Source organism: Fusarium odoratissimum (genome assembly GCF_000260195.1).
Source record: "Fusarium odoratissimum NRRL 54006 unplaced genomic scaffold supercont1.4, whole genome shotgun sequence".
Lineage (NCBI taxonomy): Eukaryota > Fungi > Ascomycota > Sordariomycetes > Hypocreales > Nectriaceae > Fusarium > Fusarium odoratissimum.
This window is the reverse complement of record NW_022158690.1, coordinates 1,031,152-1,053,585: the sequence shown is the minus strand read 5'-3', so window position 1 is coordinate 1,053,585 and position 22,434 is coordinate 1,031,152. Positions and strand designations below refer to the sequence as shown.

Here is a 22,434-nt window from a genome sequence, read left to right as displayed (position 1 = left end):
GTTGGTTTATTTTTCCACTTTCTCTGTGCTTCGTAAAGTCAGATGATGGTTTGTGATAACCAGGGGCAACCCAGCCTCAACGTCGACCACACTTGGCCCATTCTGCCTTGGACTTACAGCGGGAGGCCGGCCAACATGAAATGGAGGGTACAAACACAAGGCTATACACCCTCGACTAAAAGTCAAAATGAAATACTAGAGCGAAGCAACATTATATAAAGTTGATCCCTAACTAACTTTCATAGAGAATTCTTACTACTTTATCTATACTCCTGCATTGGCTATCAACACCATAGTCAAAACCTGAACCATGGGCGTTGGAAAGCCTCGTCTAGACAAATATGAGAAGATTCTCTCACGTCTTTTTGAGAATCTTGCATTATTCCATATACTCAAAGGCATCGATGGCCCTCACATGGTCACCGCCCATGCCCCAACTGATGTTCAAGGTATCAGGCGCAGGTTCCTCAAAAACTTGTGTTTCATCTGCGATTATCGAAAGGGCGGAGACACTACTACTTCAATTGCTCTAGAATCCCAGACAAACGAGGTTATTCTCTGGGTTGCCGCGAATTGCACGCCGCATGATAAAGTCATCCTGTTCCTGAACGATGTTCTTCAACAGCTACAAAGGGACCCGAAAGGGACCGAGGAAGAACGAGAAAGGCTGAGAGAGAAGTTGACGAAGAAATGCGTTGGCTTTGCAGCCCCAAGGCTGAAGAAAGAGTGCAAGCTATTGTTGCGGGCTGCTAGTTACTGCGAAAAGTATCTGAAAGAAGATGACACAACTGTCCAAGGAGCTGGTAAGTTGAGCCATAACAACAGGAAGAGGCATAACTAACCAGGGATATTCATAGAAAGAAGATCCCTCCTAGAGTGGCTACCTCGATTCTCTGCCACTAATACCGACACTCTAGCCCTTTGTAAAACTGCTTACGATTCTCGACATGATCTTCAGATGTCGAGCCTTGGGTCTCTGAGTAGAGAGCTTGGTGTTGCACCTCGAGAAACTGCAATGAATATCAAGGCAGTCAGACATTTGATAGGCCGTCTTGCCGAGAGAATCCGCATACCAGCACTCCTGATTGAAGATTTTCTCATGCTAGGACCACTTTTCAACTCTTATCAAATCAAGAAAATTCAGGCCCCTATCCCAGCAATTGTTCCGCCAGCGGATGGGCTTAGGAACCTCAACTCGATCCTAAAAAGGATACTACAGCCTAGGGATCCCCGTCTTGAGGATATGCAGAACTATCTCGCTCGATTAGATGGGCCACTAAAACTGGAAGAGGCCATCAGATCCATGTACGACGAGGATAAGGGCCAAGCACGTGTGCACTCCGAGATTCAGGTACTAGAAGAATTCCATCGCAACGAACGAAGCTTCGTCGGTAACGATCGCTACATAGCGTGCAGCAAGCTTTCATGTCTATGCTGCAAATTCTACTTTAAGTACCACCCTGGAAGGCTCGAGGAGCCCGAGTCTCATCAGAAAGCGTACCTGAACTGGAGACCTATCGAGTTGCCAGGCGGACGGGAGAATGAGCACTGGGCGCATCAGCGTCGAGTCTTGGGAATGCTTAGTAGTGAGCTGAGTACAGCAGTTGAAAAGCAGATCGAAACTCGGCAACGGCCTACCCCATGGCAGCCAGACTCTGTGACGAATATCACCGAGGCTATGAACTCTGCAAGCCTTGGCGAGGTTGAGGCTGACGAAGTCTTGGGAAACGGTGATGGATGGAGTGACGGCACAGATTCTGCCTCATTGGCACATATGAACGAAGATGAATTCAGCGATGAGAATGAGGATAGTGATGACGAGTCGGATGGAGGCGCAGGATTAGATGCTTGAAGTGACAAGAGCATATATCTAAGATTTTAGTTAACTACTACTATTGACAAATTGGATATTTAGGAAGAACCCAGCAATGGAGGAATACAAAATTAAATTTACTCTCGGTACACGCTATTAAAAGGACCGGCTAGCTACGGCGCTTCCTCTCCCTCTTCTTTCCATGATGTGCCTCCCGCTCATGTCTACTCAAGTTGCACTTCCTGGTAAACCACTCATTGCATAACAAACATTGGAAGGTCTTCCGGGAGCGGTGAGTCTTGTAGTGACGACGCATATCCTTCTGCCAAGCATCTGTATAGTTACAGCCAGGCCAGGAACAGTGAACAGGTCTGGTATGAGTTCGAAGATGGTTGCTAAGTTCTCGTTAGTAACGTGGGCATACAGAATTAAGGGATCACAAGCCTCACTTCCGCTTGCGATTCTCGTCGAAGGACTTATCGCATTTGGGCCAGTTGCAAAAAAATATTCCATTTCTTGAAAACTCGTCACTTTTCAGACGAGTCACGGCATCTTCTTCGAACCTTTCCTTACTGCTCGTTTCCGAACTTGAACTATTATCTGTTGAGATCTCAGCAGGAGGAGAAACAAAGTCTGACGCGATGAGACCAAAAGATTGTATCTGAGTTCCGTCACTTCCTAAAACCACAGGAGAGAATGCATCAAGGATTGCATCGTTCGACTGGCTGTATGCAGAACCTGCACTCTACAGAGTGGATGTGGGGTCTGGGGAGCCGGAGAGCGATACATATCCTGGAAGTACCTCATGTGCGGATTCAGGAAGATCGAGAAGAGATACAGGCGAGGATGAAAGGTCGAACTGAGCTGCTTCGACATTGCTGAGATGCGAATCCATCCCGATAATCGGCGCTGCGAAGTCAAAGTCGGAGCAGTCGTCCACAGCTGGAGGTGCGGAGTCCATAGCCAAGCCAAGAACATCCTCTTGATCCATCAAAGGGCCAAGAGAAACAATGTCCTGCGGCCATGAGCCCATGAGGCTCTGATCCACATCCTGAGAGTATGTCACTGTGCACAAGGCCTCGAAGTCCGTTGGAGACACTAGATACAAGGCGGCGCAACGTCAGTACAGCGGCCGGTGGAGTATCCCCAAGTATGATGACTCGAGCTTGACACTTTTAACTTACGGCTGAGCGAATTGTCCGAGCCTACGAAACTTAATTCCGTAGGCTCGTCCTGAATCTGGGGAAGTGACTGAGTATCACTCATGAGCTTGACGCTGCGAATGGGATTGGAAAGAGGGTGCATTTACAAAGAAACTCTCAGAGGAAGCGTTTCATTTTATACTCTGTTGTTGTTTTCTCCTTATCTCACATACTCTCGGCATGGCTTAGAATGACACTTTGAGTAGGCTTTCTCGCAACCTCTTGGCCAGGCAAGTTCCAATGATTGTCCCTCGACCCCTCAATTGGAGGTCAGAAGTCATGTTATTGGTATTTGGTTGGCCATGTTTGTTGGTCGGAAGTGTAAAAATGCCCGCTAGGGGAGGCCTACCTTATCTTATTGGCCGGTGATTAATGTGGTTGCATACACAGAGGTCGGGGCCAACGGGAACTTTGGCTTACACGGCCCGGGCTGAGGAGACGATGTCTTGGAGTGAACTCAATGGGTTTAATGGTGTGTTTTAATTCTGTCTTGAGACTTCCGACGGTTGCTTATTGGAGGTGACAGTAGCAAGGTAAACTTGTGCCTGGCGAAGTCTAATAAGTTGCAACCAACACCTGTCAGTCTTACCACCACCCCCAACTGAGGCTCTGTTTTTTCACGATATCAGCCTTGGTGAGAGAATAAGACTCTTGGTTGCCTCACCACATCTACACCAAGACAAGTAATGCTTTATCTCTCAACTTAATGAATAGACGTTACGATGCACCTCGGCGATGACATCAAGCCACAGTTTGGGGTAAAGTCACTGCCTAAACTATAACAAGTGGAATACAACTGGAGAAAGTCGTCAACTCGTCCAGGTCTAGACTGAAGACATTCTCCACAACCAAACCACGCCGTTGAAACCATGAGCGAGCCCGGTTCCTAGGCTAGGAGGAATTGAGGATACGGTTATCAAGAATAGACATTGACTAACCAAACCCCATTTCAAATCATGAGAGGTTTGCACTGACCAGCATCATATGATCATGATGGTGTTTTCACGTCTAAGCCGCCGCCAAGTAACGTTATGCTTCAATTAGTTGCATGATAGGACATCGAGATTGAGTTTACGTTTGGAAAAAATGCCCGCCCGAAAACTCCGACTCCCATGATACTATTCTGGAAGAATGTTGGTGATCTCATATGAACAGGCCACACGTAATTGAGATATGAACCGCATTTATGATATAATTCACGATGCAGGACACGAAAGATCATCGCAGTGACACATACAAAAAGACCCTGGTGATATCATTTCAAGGGATATGAAACCGCCATCTCGTAAAGATCTGTTGAGATCTTGATCAGAAACGTCATAAACGTTGACAGGTGATGGACTAGTAAGCCAACCCCTGCGACTGCAATGCCACGCAATGGAGCTCAACGTTTGACAAAACGGAATGTCCATGAGGACCAGCCATTTCGCGTAACACGAGGCTGAGGCCAGCCTCTGTCCTGTCAAACCAAGACCATCGTATCCTATTCCTTGGCATCGGTCTCGCCTGTGCATGTACGTTAGCTAACTAATCGTTAGTGGTAGATCCACAGATTTGGGTTTTATCGGCGAGAAAAAAACCAATGAATATCGTAGCATGTGACGGAAGAATGGCATTTGAATGATAAAAAAGGGAAGCTAATTATGGATATCGGATCTCCAATCATTGGACTAGGATCCTCTCATGTTTCGAAACGAGGGATTGAGCATCGTAATCTCTTGACGTCAGAAGCATTGGACCTCTTCATGACGATATTCATTTGCTTACTTGGGTGTGTTTGAGATTGTGTAATCAGTGTATTATAATAAGGTAATGTTTATATTAAGTTGTCTCTGATACTGGCCTCAACATCGTGAATGGCACCTGTCTCTTGTCCATTGCCGGAGAGAAACACCCATCCAATGAAATAGTCGCGGCAGGACCCTCGTATTAAAGGCCCCGACTTGGCCACAGCTGGGACCCCCCGCACCGGCGATCCCTCTAGCCATTCGCTAAACCCCCTGCAATCCACTGGAGCGGGTTCCACTATGGGCTCAATACCCACTGAGGATCCGCTAGTCACCTCACGATGCTATAGCCAGCCACTTCCAGGTTCCGATCGGCCAGCTACATCGGTTGAGGTGAGAACATTTTGAGGCAACATTAAAAGACTCGGCCATCGCCCTTTTTTTTTTTCTTGGTTTGCTCGTATCATCAGTTCACTTCAAAGACCACAAACACCATAGACAAGACATCAACTCGATTCTTGTCATCCTCTTCCCATTCTCCCTTCTCAAAATTTACCTCTCTGCATCAAAACTCTACCCAGCAACCATGCTCACATCAACCTTCTTCCTCAGCCTTCTCGGCCTTGCAGCGGCCTCACCGGTCCAGCCTCACATCAACGTGAACCCTCAATACCCTTCTCGGTCGACATCAAAAGGCTTCAAGCTCGTCGTCAACGTCACAGACCACTCCAAGGACTTTGATCCCCCCATCCACAACACCGAGCTCACCAGCATCCACACCGGAGCCGGCCTCGCCCTCGTCGGAGTTATCGAGAAGGACGGCCGTATCTTCTACCAAAACGGCACCAAGGAGGAGCGCCAAAACGGCGAGGCTACTGTCATCAGCGACGGTGGCACTCCTTTGACTCCCAATGGCATCGCTCTTGTGGCCGACAAGAAGAATAAGAACCTCTTCGGTGCTACTCTCAACTTCGAGCCCGGCACCCCCGGTGTTCAGTTGAACCAGCCCGAGGACCCCTACACATATCTGTTGCCCGAGACTTTCGTGGCGTGTAACAAGAGCTTGGAATACTACCAGGGCAAGCACTTCATCGTCATTGAGCAGGCACACCTCACCATCGACAAGAACAACAAGATCCAGCGCAACATCCCCAAGGGTTGTGCTCCCATCCGCCTTGTGCCCCAGTGTGCCGAGTTGGAAACTCTTCCTAAGGGATCGTACTCCAGCCACAAGTACGCTCTTGAGTCCAAATGCTACAAGGATGTTTCCAAGATCCAGTGGGAGAAGTACAGCCCTTAATTTGAGATATCTTGGTGAACAATGAGATGGAAATAATGATGAATGGGTAATGATTGTTTTGAACAGCCAGTATTACTAGGATTGGCATTAATAGCCTTAATAATGTATAACAGTTATCTTTATGCCTAAATGCTTCCTTTGCCTGTGACCTGTATTGTGAAATCACTTCTTCGAGACATCAGCGGTGAGGCATATGTGGGTATCACAACCTTACGCACAACCAGATCTAGACTTGCCACGCAGCTGGGTAATCCAAGGCCACACAAGAACAAAGACTGCTCGTGAAACCATGGCAGCTGCTTTTCCCGGCAATCGCGGGAGACGATTGGGAAGTGGATTGTCCCCGTAAAAGTCTATCATCAGGTGCTGCAGGCACATAAACTTAAACTCCACAGAGCCATTGTTTGTCCGTTAGCGGCTCGTCTTTGGACCAAAAGATAAGCTTCATGTACCAAAACGGAAGAGGAACGTTGTCTTGAGTCAGTTGTTTTGCCACTTGTGAATGATGTTTGCTACTGTTTATCCCTGTTTGTCAACTTAGATCATGATTCAGCCAAGTTTGCGACTTCAGCTGGAAATGAGAATAGGCTTGTCTTCGGCGGATTGAACTGGAGGTATTGTAAATCAGACCGATGGCAAAACTATACTTGTTTCTATTGAGGTGGAGGTTTGGGCTGGTACTTACACTCAACGGCTATGCAACGGCCACGCATGATGAAGGCGCCACGGAAGCCTATTTGGTCTGTATTGTTTGCTAAGAGCCTACTGAAAAGGGGTACCAACAAGAAGTCATCATCGACGACGATGGGGATGTCCCCCGGGTTGCCGCAATTCCTACCAACAACCCCCCAGCTCCCCCCGCCGTCAAAGCCTTTCTTGGGTCGATATCATCAATCAAAGCCAACAGATCGTCCAACACCCGCTGACTGTCAATTTATACACCGAGACAGACCTTACTGGCCTCGCTCGTTATGCGTGGTGCCTCCTTTCTGGCCTCTTGCTGCTCATCGTCAAGTTTGGCGATCCGTCTCTTTCGGTGTTCTTTCTCTCGTCCGGTGTCATTACTGCAGTACAATTTTGGCGGGTCTCTCTTTCTTGTATTTCTGTTGTTTCTACTCCTTTCAAGCTTACTATTATTCTGCGAAGCCCAATACGTGTGGCCATCATCCGTCGACCACGTCGCACCAAAGAAAATACTAGTTCGGTGGCGGTAATGTGTGCTATTCAAGAGAAGTGCGATGGTTTCTGGGTTTGTAACCATGGAAATCAGCTGCAGAGAAATCCCAGTCACATCTCTGCTACCTTCTGGCGTGGATGGAAAGGCCAGCCTGGCACTCACTATTTACGCCTCCCTACCTTTCGGCCATCAGTCCGTGACAACAGATTCACTGTCGTCGATTATGCCCTGGTGACAGAGTTCCAGTAAGCCAACTGTTGCAAGGAAACATGCAGGAACAAGTGAAGACTTACCAACTCCTGTGCGAGAATCCTTGCTCGTCGAAGGAAGACGTAAAATCTGTGGACCTCACGTCGCCTCTCTCGTTCCGCCTCCAAGATCAGCTGGTCGAGGAAATTGGTGACTCTGAAGCATGTTGCACCAATACACCCAGAGATATACTGGTCTTCTGCGATGTAAATGTTGTCGTGAAAGTAGTCATTGAAATGTTCAAGTCTGTCTCTGGCCCAGGCGTTCTCTATGTTCAAGAGCGCGACGGGATCCTCGGTTCTCCATTGCGTGTTACCATCTTCCGTCACCTGATACCATGTAACATCGAAGAGTTTTTGGGTGCGATTGCGGTAGCCAGCCGCGCCCGCGAGACGTAAGATGATGTCTATATCGTCGAACTGGCTCATAAGCCAGATTGCGGTTCTCGCTCTGCGCCGGCTCTCTGGTTATGCATCCGACCACCGGGCTACCCACGTCGTTTCTCAGCCGCGGCCTCCTGTTGCTCCTTTGTCATTGCTGCTCAGCAATTTCTTTTTAGTCCACGCCGCCTCCGCGGCAAGCAACCGAACTGGAAAATGCCAATGTGTATTTGATATCTATGTTGAAAACGTGAGTGGCGATCAGAAGCTCGATGGTGGTGCAAAGACCAAGCAGTCCGAGGCCAATTACAGGTCGTCCTAGAATAGCTTTGATCTGCAGCTAGATCGCACCGTCTCGCTTACAAAGATGATATATATATCCAGCTTTTACTAGCTGATACGGTGATGCGAAATATCTCGTATGGGTATGAAGGTTGTGTTGTGAAGGTGCGAAGAGAAGGTGGAGGATGGGGAAAAGGTATAGTTATTGCAAATCGTCAGGCACAGTTCGCTCTTTGCCGGGGTTGACAGCTGGGCAGTGTCGGCCATTTTCATCGCGACGACATTGCTTTCGAAAGTCAACCTTGATCACTTCGAAGCCCAAGGGCTCGATGCTTGTTCAAAATGTTAGATGTCAGTTTCTCATGTTAATAGTGAACTTACAGTGTTCAAGTCCGGTGACGAACTCGTCAGTGAAACATGGCTCGTCCGATTCAGCCATGATCGTCTTTTCTCGCAGAGGACAGAGCATGAGGATAGCAACAGCCTAATTTCCTTTATATTTTTGAAATGCGTCGACCAAGGGCCTTAACCATTGACATTCTGGAGACACATATGCTCAAAAGCGGCAAGAAAACCATCTGGTTCGATCACAGACCGAGGCACCGAGAAATAACGGCGATCTGAATCAATTCAAAGATACCAGGTATCGACCTGAACTCGTCGTCAAGCATGGTTGGCTCAGTCCAACAACTGCGCCTCTGTCCAGTCACAGGCTCGGCAGATACGTTTCGCAGCTCTTCAGGGAGTTGGGTGTTGAGTGGGAGGTCAATCGCATCATGGGCATGAGCCTGATGAGGATAATGTCAAGGATTCCCACGGTTGCGAGACACACCATCTAGAAATCTGATGTCATTCCCTAACGAAGTAGCCAGGGGAACCGACGCATTGCGTGCATCATTTGGGGGTAATGATGCCCACTGGGCACGTATGGTGTTCGTGCTTTTGCCATCTAGCCACCAAGTTGATTTGCTTCAATCACTGAGTATTGTTAGAGGGGCGTCGTTGATTGACATATGACAGCATACCTTCAAACAGTCACTGGAGAGATCAGAATGGGCTCAGCTGGCACTCGGGGTTGGTTGCAATGGGATAACCGCGTTGAAACTGGTGGGATGATGACAGGAGGAGTTGGATGATAATGAGAAGATGAGAGAGAAGTAATGTCCTTTGCACATGAATTGTTTTGAGCAGCCATCTCATACCTTCCTCGCACACTGAAACATTGACCTCCTGCCATGGTGATGTCTTTGCTCCTGCCAAATAGCCAGCAAAGTAAGAAGGTGCGGAGTGGTGGCTCACTGGCGGTCAATCTATCCATGCATTTCCTGGTGAAGTCTTCTTGCCGATGATGATGATGATGATGGCGAGTAGAGTGAGAAGGTGCCAGGTGGTGGTTCCACCGGCGGTCAATCAGGGCATACACTTGCGTGTCATTGTGTTACTTAGGTTCTGATATGCCTACCCGAGCGGCAAAATGCTTGTCAGTTGCTGGCACTGCCTGACAACCCTTATTTTCGATATTCATAATGATTAGATCTCTACCTTAGTAGGTACTGTATGAAGAATCGCATACGTAGAATTCGATTGACTGTTATTGTTTCTCTATTTATTCTGCTTCTTGCTGATGTCCTTATTTTCTTTCCTTATAGCTAAGATTTCTCGGCGATGGAGTCATGATCCGAGAAAGAGACGTTTACCTTTGAACATCGTTTTGAGAATCATTTCAATATCCTCAGACTTGCGCCTCTTCATCTTCGCTGATGAAAAAGTTTTTAAAAAGGGAAGAATGTCAACAGCTCGATAAATTTTCATGACTTTCGGCCGCAGATTTTCACGGGCAAGAAAGCTCTTGCGATGCAGTATTACTGTGATATTGCCTGACTACGATGTTTAACTCTACCTACTCGGCTCTGCCTGCATATTCTTTTGGCCCCTTTCTCCATTTATCGATCGAACTGCCCAGAATCCACTACCTACCTAGGCCAAGGAGGTCTCGAGATGATTCCAATGATATACAGGAAGTTGTTACCTCTCTAGTAACAGTAAGTCACTACTATGAACACTTTTTCGCGAAGAGTTTCTTATATTGGTGTTCAGTATCTCTTGCAGGGCGCCCATGTCCAACTACACCCCAGCCTCAGCCTCAGCCTGTGCTTCTCCGAGCCTGCACTCCTCTTCACACATTCATAAATTCTCCCCTCTTCCATCCCTCCGCCCTCCTTCTGCTCCTTTATGCTCCCTCATCCCCTCTCCCCCTGCATCGCCGTTCATACTCCCTGACATCATCCTCTCCTGCAGCGTCTTTCGCGCTCTCTGGCATTCTCTCCTCCTGCGTCGACTCTGCTTCTCTGTCGGTGCGACCCTTCTCGAAATGATGGAAAATGATGGAAGATCACCCTGGGAATGTTGGCCATGCTAATATGGCGCCTAGCAGTACCATCAAGGAAGAGCCGGATAGTCGCCCTCTCCCCGTGACAGGTACTCGCTACGAGGACTTCGAGTCAGATGGTGGTTACCCGACATCTCGACCAGGCGGTTGTTTTATGAACAGGCCCACAGACCTCAATGTTCATGAAAAGTTCGATGTCGGCAACAACCTTCGAAAACGGGTCAAGACAGAGCACCCTGAGCTCTACCACAAAGTCCGACCGGAGGAGATCAATATCTCGGCGAATCAAAGGGCAGACTTCTTCTGCACACTCTATAAAGACTGGACCAGCGCTGCAGACCTTGAAGAGATGCCCTCCTCTCCCCGCCCCAAAACCAAGGATGACACTCGTATCCATGTCGGCAAATGGAATCAATATTTGCCACCGTCAGACAACAAGAGGAGGAGAGATGAGGGTGACGACAACAAGTCTCCCACGCCGTCCCCCAAAAAACCCAAGAAGAGGGAGGAGGGTCGATTGCGAGACAAACCAGCATACCTCGCGGTTGGCTCCTCCGCTGGTAAAGGAGTAGACAAGGTCACCTCCGATTTCAAAGATGGAAGTGGCCAGATGGCGACCAGTCAGTACATCGACTGGAAGTCAAAGGACAACATCAACCAACTCAAGCGCCGCTGCCTCACGAAATAGGAGCGTAACGAGCGAACCCGGATTCGACAATTCAATCAAGGACGCACCCTCATCTCCTCTCGCAACTACATCATTGAGGCTGCGGCTGCTGGGTTTGTCGAAGGGTCCCGTCCGTCTGTCAGCCTTCCGGGAGTCATCGAGCTTGTCGAACACGAGAGAATGCGAAGATCGTCGAGGCGTTAGCGGCCGAATTCTGCTATATATAAGCGACTGATGAAAGACTTCTTCGGTCTTTCGACCTCAGGGCTCGTCTAAATCAAGTATACTTATGATGAGGATGGCCTAAAAAATTCCTAAACTTAGAAAGTTTCATCCTAAAGTTTTTGAATATTGCACCCAGTAGTTACCAGGGGTTATCAGCTTATAAAATATTCTCAGAAGCTTTACCATTCTTCAACTCCTCATCTCCCTCCATCCCCATCATCAGAGCTTCCAACAACGACAAGAACAGCGGTATATCCATCAGCTCCCTACTGCATATTACCAGAGCTAACATCGCCAGATGCCTGAGTATTCACAAGAATACCTCGATTTCTTCGGCCTTAAGTGGATAACTTGGTGGTCGAGTGCCAGCGTAGGGTCCTGACCCGGTACTCACTATGCGTACGATGTATTTGGTATGATGCGGACATTTATCTCGATGGAGCTTTGAAGGAGACGAGTCTATTCTATGGTCAATCGATTTTATGCGGAAGTACGCATCCTATATCTTGTTATTACTTATTATTCGCACTTGATCCGTTTATTCTGTAGCTTTTATTCCGATAAGATAATAAATACAAGGGATCCCGCCATGACTCTCTCGTCATTGGATGAACGTCCCGTAATATGGACATCAGTTGAGGCCACCGATACTCCGGTATACTGCGTTACCGTTCCTTTCATTTGAACTCGATAGCGATCAGTTGTACCAGCTAGCACGTTGACTCGGCCCAGATGTGCGCCAGGCCGGGAAAGGGGGATACGGCCTGAATCTTCCTCTCCGTCTACCAGTATGTGACCGCGTGCAAATCTCTCTTTCAGCTCTGTATCCATGGACGCGAGAGAGAGAAGGGAGTTTGCATCATGAAGCTGGCGAAGTTGCCAGCACAATCGGCAATAGGGCAATGACCTTGAGCGAGGTTGGACGGATTGAGTACTAAGTTTGCCGTCCTTTGACCGAAGGCCGATCATATCTATGACTTGAGTGAGGTTTGGCTTCTTGTTGCCGAAATTCAGCTCTGACGGGATTTGATCAACAGTATTGCCATTCATCTCGGCATCAATCCTGCGACAGGAAAGATAGTTCCTTGCAGTCATTGGAGCTGTGTAGAGATTCTGTGGCATGTTCTGTTGGTCAACCATGCGGCCGACCAAGAGTATGGGAGCAGCTGTGTCCAAGTACGAACTTTTTCCATGAGCTAGCGATCCATGAATTGAAGAGCCTCAGGGGGCAAGAAAACTTGCGACCTTAAACTAGGGTACCAAAATAAACTGGGCTAAAGGCCTGCTAAGATATACTAAACTTACCTAAGCCTTTTCGTCCCTTAGGATAGAGGTCCTAGGTATCCTTGACTCCTCTAGAAGGGTGATTAGAATCTGCATCTGGAACACAGTGTCGTTCGCAGCATTGTGAAGCAATTCGGGGCCACCTTGCTCTCGATCCTCGTCGCTTTGGCGCCTCATATCTTTGTATGTGAGACCGAGAAGATTCATGACCTTAGAGCAGGCAGGCGTCCCCCAAAGGCCGCCTGGACGAGATGGTGCTTTTGGAGGTCAATGAATTTACATTTGTCGCGAGAACCAGCCAAGACCAAGACGAGCCAGGGTGTTTTCCTCCAGTGTGCAACCCGCGGCGATAGAAGGGTTAGTAGCTATGCTGATCAAGGTACGGGCCCAGCTCCTGAATTGCTGACCATCTGTCTGGCGCGATCTCTAACAAATGCAGTTTCGAGGAGGACTGGTCGTTCGGTCTCCGGAGGGAGGTATGCCCCGTGGCCCGTACCGGTCTGAGCGAAACGCATCACTCCACAACGAGCGGTGTTGATGATGAGTCTGATGTTGTAAGCTTTGGTACGTTCTTTAGTATTGCGATCTACCCGCTGAATGACAGTATCGATGCACCTTGCGATTGTTCCACCGTTCAGCTCTGCATGTGAAGGGTTGGTGAACTTTCTGTCTCCACCTTTCCATATAGTTGTGAACATTTGATCTCGGGTTGTGGTTGAGATTCTCATGTAGACCGGGGCTAGGTGCTTTCGGGCAGCGCCGGGCGCATCAGGGTAATGGAGGCTCTGCGGGTGGTCATACTTCAAGTAGCCAACTTGAACTCTGGCATCAATGAGGGTGATTGCTGGCATGTGTCTGTTATCTGCGTTGCTATTGAACGCATTCCAATCACGGGATACTTCTCTCCAGAAACGCCGCAAGTCTTCGACTTGATAAGGAACTCCAAGTCCTTGCTGGACCTCTTGCTCTTTGTTCAGCGAGATCCACACACCGCATGAGCTCGCTTCTGCAAAGCTCTTCCTCAGAGTATACATTAGTAGAAGGATGGCGATTGTTCATGCATTGAATTATATTAACGGCGTCATATGCCGAGAGTCCTTGAGGGACGTTGCCAGCAAACGGGGGAACTTGGTAGATGCTGTCAACAACTGGGGGGGTTGGGGGAATTCAGGGGTAGTTGGCAGCAACTGGGCGAACTTGGGGAGCATCGTCATCGACACGATGACGATGGCCTCTTGTTGGTTAGCCATGGCTTTTTGCAGACGAGAGAGGAGATATAGAAGAAAGGGATGTGGGAGGGGAAGTGAGGATGAAGAGGGAGAGAGAAGAAGGGTTGAAGGAAGGTCAATCTAATCCCACGCCAGGAAAACGACATTGCGCTCAAGCTTGTTGGCTATTTCGTGCACAGTACGTTCCCGAGGCTTGAGAGTATCTTGAAACAGGCGTTTAAGGGTTAAGGCCAGGTGGGGAGAATATATATATTGGGTTGTTTCGAATACAAAGCTGTACAGCTCTGTAATATGGTCCCATTTCTTCATACACGTACAGTCGTCGCCAAAGTGGCCTCGAAATTCGTTAATGATATAGTGACTGGCTGTCATTTTTTTCTGAAGATCGAAAGCTCGATCTCCGGGCGGCGGGTAGGGCTTGTCGGAGGCAACCATTTTGCGTGTATCGATATAAGTCCACCCGACCTCAGTGATAGGGCTGTAGCGATACTGGTGACCGGCCCTGTAGTGGGACTTAGAATAGTCATCAACCGTCTCGCAGCAAAGGCTCTCCAAATCGATCGAGATGATGATGGGGGGCTCATCCTCTAGAGGCGATAGGATTTTGTGGCTGCGTTCTAAACAGGCAGAAACCGTTTCAACTTGTCCTCGTTAGGAGTTTGAGCGTTGTTGTCAACCCGGCGATAAGACTCGATGCCAGAAGATGTAGACGGATGTAAGCCAGTGTGCTTTCTCCAACTTGACATTGGGCCAGGCGGAGGCTCCGCTTTCTTATTTTTATTCTTCTTGCCCATTTCGATATTATAATATGGCACAGCGACTCAGGAAGCGATATCGAGTAGGGAGCAGATCAGCAAAGTTCAAGAGTGTCGTCAGTGTATACCAATGGATATGAGCGAGGCAGGGAACAAACCAAGAGTATGTGATATAGGTAGGTAAGGTAGGTTAGTTGTAGGAAGCCTCGCAGCAGAACGCAGTTTATGGCACCTGGCAACAATCTGTCTTTCTTGATAAGGTAATTTGAGCTCGCCATAACAGGTGTCACCTTATGCCTCAAGAGAAGCCGAAGAGAGTAGATCTATTCTACGCCAGAAGCTTTCTCGTGTCAAGAGTTGCCAGCCAATCTCGGTAGTGATATATACGGAAGTAATAATATATAATATCAGGAAACGTCTCATATAGAAAAACAATGACGAATCATACTTGAAGCAAGTCGAGTCTCTCAAGAAAATATTCAGCTTGTCTGATGCTCAACTAACACTACATAACCAAGGTAGTGTGTTTCTGCACGGATCAGACGTAACACCAGAATAAGGTTACTACAACAATGTAGGAATGAGCACTTCTCTGGCAAATTCTCCCTGTGCGGCCATGTTCACACCAGGTTGACGACAGTTGACGTGCGGCGACAGGCTGATGATATCGAACATTGAGAGACCTTGGCGGCGAAGACCAACAAATGGGGGAATTTGGGGGACATTGGTAGCAGCCGGGGGAACTGAAGGGAGGTTGGCAGCAACTCGGGGATGTTGCAGGATATCATCATCGTCGATGGTGATGATGACTTATTGTTGGTCAGCCATGACTTGCGGCAGATGAATAAGCGGATATAAAGGAAGGAGATCTGGGAGGGGACAAAGGAGAGCGAGAGGAAGATATCAAGAAAGAAACGTCCTACCCTACATCCTCCCCTACTATGTACCAGACTTCTAGCTAAGGTTGGAAAGAAAAGCCTGAGAACTTCTCTTCTATTTATACTTTATTAAAATGTTTGTAACAGAATGTTTACATCCCCGACTTATGTTCAATATATTACAAATTTGCTGTTGTGCTCCACGTTTACCGAACTTGGAAGCGAAAACACCACAATTTGCAGCAAAAGAACAGTCATTCGGCCCTAGACATTTGATCCGCGAGACGATTTCCAATATTTGTCTTTCGTTTGTATTTTCTTACAAGTCAATTTGTTTGCAAAAGTGTGTATTTTCGTAAAGAGTGTAAGTAACAGTGCCATCCTATGGAGGTAGCTTGCCTTATCCTCAGTTCTTAGGAACCCCCTTTTCGACCTGAAATGCAACTTCGATGTATTCAACGAATTTTCCAAGTTATTTCTATAGCAAAGCCTCCTCTTCAGCTCAGCACGAGCTCGGTTAACGGTGTTTACGCGGTGCATGTCGATGTTCTCAAGACATGCAATGCAATAACTTCGCTTCTGATTTTATCTAACTCTTCGTTAATTGGCTATAAGGGTAGGTCGTTGGCATTGCCTATAGATGTACCAATCTTTGAATACTTGAGTCCAAAAGCTCTGCCAGTGTTCGAATCGGTAAACGGCTTCAAGTCGTTCCTCGACTCGGTGCTTCTTTTGAGCGAGGTCGGCGAACATTGTGAGTTCATTACATGGAAAACAGCTAGGACAAAATGACAAAAACAGGCCGCCAAACAGAAACGCAAGACTCAATATGAAATGAAGAAAGCGAACGCAGCACTTTCAGAAGAACGGAAACAAACGAACAGTTTGAGAAGGGTGCAGCGGAAAGAAAGAGTTCGAAGAGTAGAAGCCAATGACGGGTTAGATCTCGAGAGGTGAGGCATTTTGGACCAAGTATTCACAAAGGGACATTGCTATCTGGGCAAAAGACTGGAAGAAGTTATCCAATGCGAAAATGAATCATATGGTTGCATTAGGGGTGGCTTCAAGTTGTCCTGACCATCCGAAATAGGCCACGCTTATGTTCGTTGATTGAAGCTTAATGCGTTGCTCACTTCCTTTGCAAGTGGCATATCTTTACACACACTCTACGCAGTTGGCCACATTCGACATCATCTCAGTACTTTAGTCAATAAAACTCAAGATCAACTATTACCTGACGCCACTTGTCGTCTCTGTTTCATTCATTTAGCTCAGTGGTTCCACAGCGTTCATCCATCCTCCTAGGTGGTCAAGCACCAACTCTTCGCAAAGCCCAGCTTATCGGAGAACGCGCTGCAGATGATCGAAATGTTTATTGAACTATGCTTCGAGCCTCTCCTCATCTCAGCACCGAGAGAATACAGTAGTCCAATGGCTAGTGTGTGGTCTTGTGGGAGGGGACGCCGCATGAGATACGTGCTGAACTTTGTTATTAGGTTTAACTTCTGAATCCATGTGGAAAGAAGACTCAGTTTCTGAACAGCACAACATTTACCAATCGGTGCCGGCATTAGGTTGGTTGCTGGGCGAATCATAGCTTGGATTCACATCTTGGGTTTATTGAGTGGAAATGAACAGAAGCCTTCCATTGGGGGTATCATCAGATACTTAAGGTGTAAGTGACAGTAAATCGAATCAGGGATTGTAAACATTTCACGACTATCTTTCTGATCTAGTGACCTGACAATATTTCCCAGAGAAGACACGTATATAAGGAGCTGCTCTCTCTTTGACTTGGGAAACCTTTTTCCCTTTTCAGTTACCCTCTTTTCTTTCACTCCTTGCTGTGACAGTATCTACTACACTCACAACCTCTTCATCACGACACCATTTACCACACGCAAACCTTGCCTCATACCTCTCTTGGCATAATGAGTGGATCGATACGGTCTTTATGGTCGCGGCCTTCGTGGTCTTCAAGATCTTCAAGTCCTTCCAAATCTGAGCAATCTTCAGGGTCGCCACGGTTTTCACAAAATGTTAAAAAGTACATCGAGGAATACGGGCAACGAATGAAAACAAAGATGGGCCAGGCCCGCAGAGGCATTAAAAAGGCTGCTTCTAAAGCCAAGAACATGCGAACCCATTTCTATGGTCGTGAAAAGACTCTCTGTAAGCGGTACGTTTCTCCTTTTTCCAAGCAGAAGTGGTTGATTGTTGACTTCTTCTCAGAATGGGGAGATATACCAAACTAGATGAAAGCAAGTCGGAGTAGACCACTTCAGTATTCCCCTCGGAAGACCTGTGTTTCATTACAGCACATTTAAGAGATCAAATGATCTTTGTGTGTTGCTGGAAGGACTCATATTTTTGTAGCTTTGTCCCCTTACGGCACGCTTAGATTGCGATTTAGCTGAAAGGAATCAGACTTGCGATAAAAACATTAATATTTGTCGTTCGCCGGCTCGAGATCAAGTCAGATTGTGTACTCAGGAAGCTCGACATTAAACTCTGAGCTTAAAGTGATACGTATCGAGTAGTTGCCACAATCCAAGCCCGCAGCTCTCTCTAGGATTCTCGCGTGCTGTTGAGGTCGACGGGGTTGTCTTTGCGAAATTAAAAGGGGGTCATATTGTAACCTCTCATTATCTCACTTTCCGTACTACTGGGTGTTGAAAACCTTGGCCGTGTATAGATTCCGCAAAAGCTATGAGACGAGACTGTCTTTCTAAGTTCGTCTATTTTTGAGATAGTTTAGTGTGAATGGTAAAACTCAGAATAACTGAGCATTAGAAACCAACGGTTAGCTTCCGAAAAGATTTGGTGATTTTCTCATGGTTCTCCGAGTCGACACAACTCCATTCTTACTTGTTGGGCGGCATTAGTGTCAGTCATGAATAAATAATGCTATGCATAGAGAAAACTAGCCCAGGATCAACATGGGAGCCCTCAAAATATGAAAACGGCAGTGGGTTGCCAGACTTCAAGGCTATATGGGCATATTCAGGGGCAAGGAGCATTGGTAAATGCCAGCCATGCTTGGACTTGGCAGCAGATATAAGTAAATGTAGAGTATTCGACCAAACTGGATTCTCCCTGTGAGCTTTTCTGATCTCTTCATTTATCTGCTTTGGGGACAGTGGAACTTGCTGTCGGTAAAATTAAAGCCGATGTACTATGAAACCTCCAATCATCAACAAAATCTAGTGTCCCTTCATGTATCAACGCATGGCCTGTCCACCATATCACAACCGTTCTTAATTCATCATAGATGAAAGTAGAGAAAGCGTGTCTTTTCAAGGTCAGGGTATTGATTAACTAAATATCTTGGAAGAACAATGATATACCACAAGCATATGAAACCAGGAGGAAAAAGGGCGAGAGTTGCCGAGTTTCAATGAGACAGCTGGGGAGGGAAGTTTTCTCAATTTCTTCTGCTGTTGATGTCCTGGACCAGAGGCATCTTGGAGAGCCAGTTACTAAAAGCTCAGCATAGACATGCCTAAGCAATATGGCGAGCAGGGAACAAAAGTTCTGTTATGCTGAGCATCTTGATTGTGAAGCATGTCACTTATGAACAACAACATGGACTTTTAAATCCAGCTCTAGTCATAGAATAAAAGACATAATTCTTTAGTGCAATCAATTACTTTGGCTGTTTAGACAGAAAAGTCAAGACCTATCCTATCCTACGAAATTCCGAAGAAGCTATAAAATACCAATGCAAATTCCCTCCAGTAAAAAGCCAGGAGCCTGTTGCTCTACGTCAAAGGACAATTACTCTACCAACAACGAGCTGTAATCTTCCATAATAAAAAAAAGCGACACTTCTTCTCAAGGCATAAGTAAAAGCGGTGTTTCCTAGCTTCGCCCTGACATTATTAATACGTTCAACAAATCAGGGGTAGCACACTGGCAAATGAACAAAACGTAAGAAGTTTGGACAAGGCAGACTATTTCTGACCGTGGCCTCAAGCGAAGGGCAAGCGAAGGGACCGAGTGATACGCATCTCGAAGGTACTTGACTGGACTTTGGCGCAATCTAGGTAGAATCAATTAGTAAGATTGCATTGGACATGTCAGGAGCTTACAACTTGCTTGAGACTAGCGATAGTGAACAAGACTGGCATCATCTTATGCATCTTCATCACGATCCCCATATTGTAGGTAGGAATTATCTCCAAAGCTTGGTGCAGGTCGATGAAGAAAGGCTCTGCGGACTGCATCTTCTGGTTAAGAAGCCCCATGGGGGGTCATCCTCAAGCGGATCTCTTCAGCTCTTCTTCAATGATTGCCTCACGTTCCGAGTGGGCCATGAGAAGACATTCAACTTGGCCGACAATTCTGTCTCAGCGTTGCTCAACCCAATCGATCCAAAGCACCATTTTGAAAAGAGTGCCGGAGATACAGCCGCACATGAAGTGGCCCTCTGCAATGAGCTCGTTCGACCAGTATAGTTCCTCAAATTTCTCCAGACGATCCCTAGCCCACTCGCTTTCTCGCCAGGCGAGCTTGCTGAAGCCACATGAGACTTCGTAGTTGATATTACTATTAGCCTCATGTGGTGTCCATTCAACACCAAAAAGACGTTCAGTTCTATACCTATAGGAAGCGCTTTTGGAAAGTCCAGCACAAACATCCCAGTTTGCGTAGATCTTGATGTATTGCAAGGTGCACCTTGCCATGTTTTCCAGAGCCCAGAGGCCCTCTGACCAACGGGCAACCCATTCATCACCCCAGGACTGTAGATAGTCTGTGGTGTATTCGGGCATATTGGGATGTTGAGGGAGCTTGAAGGGGTGGTGATTATGTGTTGATAGTTGTGGAGTAAAGCAACTGCTGTATCTTTTTTGCTGTAAACGAGTCGAAGATTGATGTTGATGAAGGAAAAGATGAAGGATCGAAGAAACAGTTATCAAGGAATTAACATTACGGGTGACTAGGTATACAATCCTAAGAGCCACTGCTATGATGGAATGGCATCAAGAAGTTACTGCCACTGCCACTGTCAACTTGACTGTTCTGATATTCGAACACATCATGGCACTGGCAATGTAACAGACACTGATGCTTGCTTTGGTAATCATTTCACTGCATGAATTCATTTATATTCTTTTTTATTTTGTTTTTCATTTGTGCTTCTTTGCTCTTTCCTCCAACCGTTCAGACTACAGCATCGTCAGCATGTCTTCCAACGTCATCACGAGCGAAAGCCCTGAGGCGATAGCTTCGACTACAGGACCCCAAGTCCACAATAGTCAAGCTACCCATGCTCAGCAAGCATCTACAACTCATCAGAATACCCAAGTTGCTCAGGCTCATCAGTCTCAAGAAGAGCTTCAACATCCTCCAGCTCCTTTGGAACTCATTGATCGTGTCGATGAACTCGTCGCCGACATTCCCAACCAACAGCAAAATGTTCAGAATCCCATTGCCGACCAGGCTAACATGCAGTCAGTTGCCGGTCTCTCCTTTAACCAGCACAGTCCCTATCAGAATATCATGCAGCAGTCGAACGTCTTTCCCCAGCAGCCTAGCAACCCGAACTTCGCTCAGCATACATATGGATACCCCTCTCAGCAGGATTTCCAGTATCCTTCTCACGCTGGCCAACAGCAATATCCTCAGATGGGACAGCGATTTCCCTCTCAGTCGGCGTTTCACTTCAATCAGCAGTTCGGGAACCCCTATCTTTCTCAGCAAAACTTCCAACAGAGTTCACAACTCCAGGCTCATCCGCACCATTATGCCGCGTTTCAAGACCCACGAGACGGCGCACCACCTCAGCATCAGTCTACTCAGGGTATGCCCCTCAACCTCGCCGGAGGTGGAAATGCCTTGGCCATGCAGCACCCTGAGCAACTTGGAAATCCCGCCCAGCAGGTTGCTCCAGCAGCCTCAACACATCCGATCTGTCATGAAGTCGGTTTCAAGAACCTCCTTGAAGATCAGGATGTCGTTGAATCCCGAGGCGCTGATGAATGTGTTTCCGAACACAGCCAGCTCGTCATCAAAGAGAAGATGTCGCTACACGATCTCATCAAGCTGTACGAATACGTCCAGCGGAAGGGGGATGTCTATCTCCCAGCCGATGATACCTACAAGCTCTTCTGGAGTGCTCTCTTCAAAAACTGGAATTCCGAGATGCCAGTTTCCGAAAGTCACCCTCTGCCTGCGCGTAGCAAATCAGACATTCACATCCAGGTCGGCTACTACTCTACCGATGCCTCCAGCAACCAACTAGCAAATGGGCGCCGAAGCTCCAAGGCTCGCAAGGGCAACGCGGTTCCGATCTATCTTTCACTCGATCTTGACGCAGAGGGCATTAACTGGCTTTACAAAGACAAGAATGGACAACGTGTCCATAGGTCGCAAGTCAAGCTTCTGGTCAGTCTCAGCGATACTCAAGCCAAGCATAATGTCATGACCCATTACGACACTTATGAGAAAAACAGAGTCTGTGGACACAATCTTCAGCTCATCATTGAGGCTGCTCGACGACGAGTTCAGAAATGGGCGATTGCAGGTAGTGGAGCCAATGTCGAGTTAGGGGTTAAGTGCCGACCTCCAACAAACCTCCTTCGACTAGTACTCGCGTCTGAACACTTTAGAAATCAGCATTTGAAGAACTGTGCTGTCGCTGATCTTGAGGCCCTACGGCCTAAGTCGGGCTACGGGGATCGAAAGAATTGAAACGGAGGTGTATTCGCGATAGATCTCAATGGCAAGTCATTCTTCCTTGTGCTAGGTATTTGACTTGTTTCTAACATCTTTTAAAGTCAACCCTTACCTTACTGAAGGGCTTGCTCGTATAGGGCGTGTTCGCGCTTAATGAATGTCAAGGTTCAGTTGCTACCAGGTATAATTGGCAATGGAA

The 22,434-nt window shown here is 47.3% G+C and overlaps 13 protein-coding genes across 14 annotated transcripts; 5 read left to right on the top strand and 8 right to left on the bottom strand.

Annotated features, from left to right (window-relative positions):
• The first annotated feature begins 156 nt into the window (after positions 1–156).
• FOIG_03514 (uncharacterized protein) lies at positions 157–3,130 on the top strand. Its single transcript, XM_031201404.1, has 2 exons — positions 157–803; positions 858–3,130. The coding sequence occupies exons 1-2, from the start codon at positions 311–313 to the stop codon at positions 1,850–1,852; spliced, it is 1,488 nt and encodes a 495-aa protein (XP_031068928.1). The 5' UTR covers positions 157–310; the 3' UTR covers positions 1,853–3,130.
• On the bottom strand, positions 857–3,617 carry FOIG_03513 (uncharacterized protein). 2 transcript variants are annotated; one of them, XM_031201403.1, is made up of 3 exons: positions 2,998–3,617; positions 2,263–2,911; positions 857–2,208 (listed from the first exon to the last, which is right to left on the bottom strand). In XM_031201403.1, exons 1-2 carry the CDS (start codon positions 3,116–3,118, stop codon positions 2,559–2,561), a joined length of 474 nt encoding a protein of 157 aa, XP_031068927.1. In that variant the 5' UTR covers positions 3,119–3,617; the 3' UTR covers positions 857–2,208; positions 2,263–2,558. The 2 variants fall into 2 exon arrangements, with proteins under 2 accessions (XP_031068927.1, XP_031068926.1); XM_031201402.1 differs by having other exon boundaries at positions 857–2,911.
• A 1,258-nt stretch (positions 3,618–4,875) lies between these two features.
• Positions 4,876–6,241, top strand: FOIG_03512 (uncharacterized protein). Its single transcript, XM_031201401.1, has one exon. It carries the CDS (start codon positions 5,329–5,331, stop codon positions 6,040–6,042), a length of 714 nt encoding a protein of 237 aa, XP_031068925.1. The 5' UTR covers positions 4,876–5,328; the 3' UTR covers positions 6,043–6,241.
• A 700-nt stretch (positions 6,242–6,941) lies between these two features.
• On the bottom strand, positions 6,942–7,303 carry FOIG_03511 (uncharacterized protein; the record flags this gene model as incomplete). Its single annotated transcript, XM_031201400.1, has 1 exon — positions 6,942–7,303. One exon carries the CDS (start codon positions 7,301–7,303, stop codon positions 6,977–6,979), a length of 327 nt encoding a protein of 108 aa, XP_031068924.1. The 3' UTR covers positions 6,942–6,976.
• Positions 7,304–7,408: 105 nt separating this feature from the next.
• On the bottom strand, positions 7,409–7,896 carry FOIG_03510 (uncharacterized protein; the record flags this gene model as incomplete). The annotated part of the gene is made up of 2 exons (XM_031201399.1): positions 7,409–7,447; positions 7,513–7,896. 2 exons carry the CDS (start codon positions 7,894–7,896, stop codon positions 7,409–7,411), a joined length of 423 nt encoding a protein of 140 aa, XP_031068923.1.
• Positions 7,897–8,332: 436 nt separating this feature from the next.
• On the bottom strand, positions 8,333–8,569 carry FOIG_03509 (uncharacterized protein; the record flags this gene model as incomplete). Its single annotated transcript, XM_031201398.1, has 2 exons — positions 8,333–8,439; positions 8,512–8,569. The coding sequence occupies 2 exons, from the start codon at positions 8,567–8,569 to the stop codon at positions 8,333–8,335; spliced, it is 165 nt and encodes a 54-aa protein (XP_031068922.1).
• A 1,696-nt stretch (positions 8,570–10,265) lies between these two features.
• On the top strand, positions 10,266–12,002 carry FOIG_03508 (uncharacterized protein). The gene is made up of 2 exons (XM_031201397.1): positions 10,266–11,660; positions 11,710–12,002. The coding sequence occupies exon 1, from the start codon at positions 10,512–10,514 to the stop codon at positions 11,205–11,207; it is 696 nt and encodes a 231-aa protein (XP_031068921.1). The 5' UTR covers positions 10,266–10,511; the 3' UTR covers positions 11,208–11,660; positions 11,710–12,002.
• A 714-nt stretch (positions 12,003–12,716) lies between these two features.
• Positions 12,717–12,902, bottom strand: FOIG_03507 (uncharacterized protein; the record flags this gene model as incomplete). Its single annotated transcript, XM_031201396.1, has 1 exon — positions 12,717–12,902. The coding sequence occupies one exon, from the start codon at positions 12,900–12,902 to the stop codon at positions 12,717–12,719; it is 186 nt and encodes a 61-aa protein (XP_031068920.1).
• Positions 12,903–13,069: 167 nt separating this feature from the next.
• FOIG_03506 (uncharacterized protein) lies at positions 13,070–13,729 on the bottom strand (the record flags this gene model as incomplete). The annotated part of the gene is made up of 1 exon (XM_031201395.1): positions 13,070–13,729. One exon carries the CDS (start codon positions 13,727–13,729, stop codon positions 13,070–13,072), a length of 660 nt encoding a protein of 219 aa, XP_031068919.1.
• Positions 13,730–15,243: 1,514 nt separating this feature from the next.
• On the bottom strand, positions 15,244–16,321 carry FOIG_03505 (uncharacterized protein; the record flags this gene model as incomplete). Its single annotated transcript, XM_031201394.1, has 2 exons — positions 15,244–15,488; positions 16,204–16,321. 2 exons carry the CDS (start codon positions 16,319–16,321, stop codon positions 15,244–15,246), a joined length of 363 nt encoding a protein of 120 aa, XP_031068918.1.
• Positions 16,322–17,641: 1,320 nt separating this feature from the next.
• FOIG_03504 (uncharacterized protein) lies at positions 17,642–17,812 on the top strand (the record flags this gene model as incomplete). The annotated part of the gene is made up of 1 exon (XM_031201393.1): positions 17,642–17,812. One exon carries the CDS (start codon positions 17,642–17,644, stop codon positions 17,810–17,812), a length of 171 nt encoding a protein of 56 aa, XP_031068917.1.
• Positions 17,813–19,906: 2,094 nt separating this feature from the next.
• On the bottom strand, positions 19,907–20,329 carry FOIG_03503 (uncharacterized protein; the record flags this gene model as incomplete). Its single annotated transcript, XM_031201392.1, has 1 exon — positions 19,907–20,329. The coding sequence occupies one exon, from the start codon at positions 20,327–20,329 to the stop codon at positions 19,907–19,909; it is 423 nt and encodes a 140-aa protein (XP_031068916.1).
• A 412-nt stretch (positions 20,330–20,741) lies between these two features.
• On the top strand, positions 20,742–22,250 carry FOIG_03502 (uncharacterized protein; the record flags this gene model as incomplete). The annotated part of the gene is made up of 1 exon (XM_031201391.1): positions 20,742–22,250. The coding sequence occupies one exon, from the start codon at positions 20,742–20,744 to the stop codon at positions 22,248–22,250; it is 1,509 nt and encodes a 502-aa protein (XP_031068915.1).
• Between the last annotated feature and the right edge of the window lie 184 nt (positions 22,251–22,434).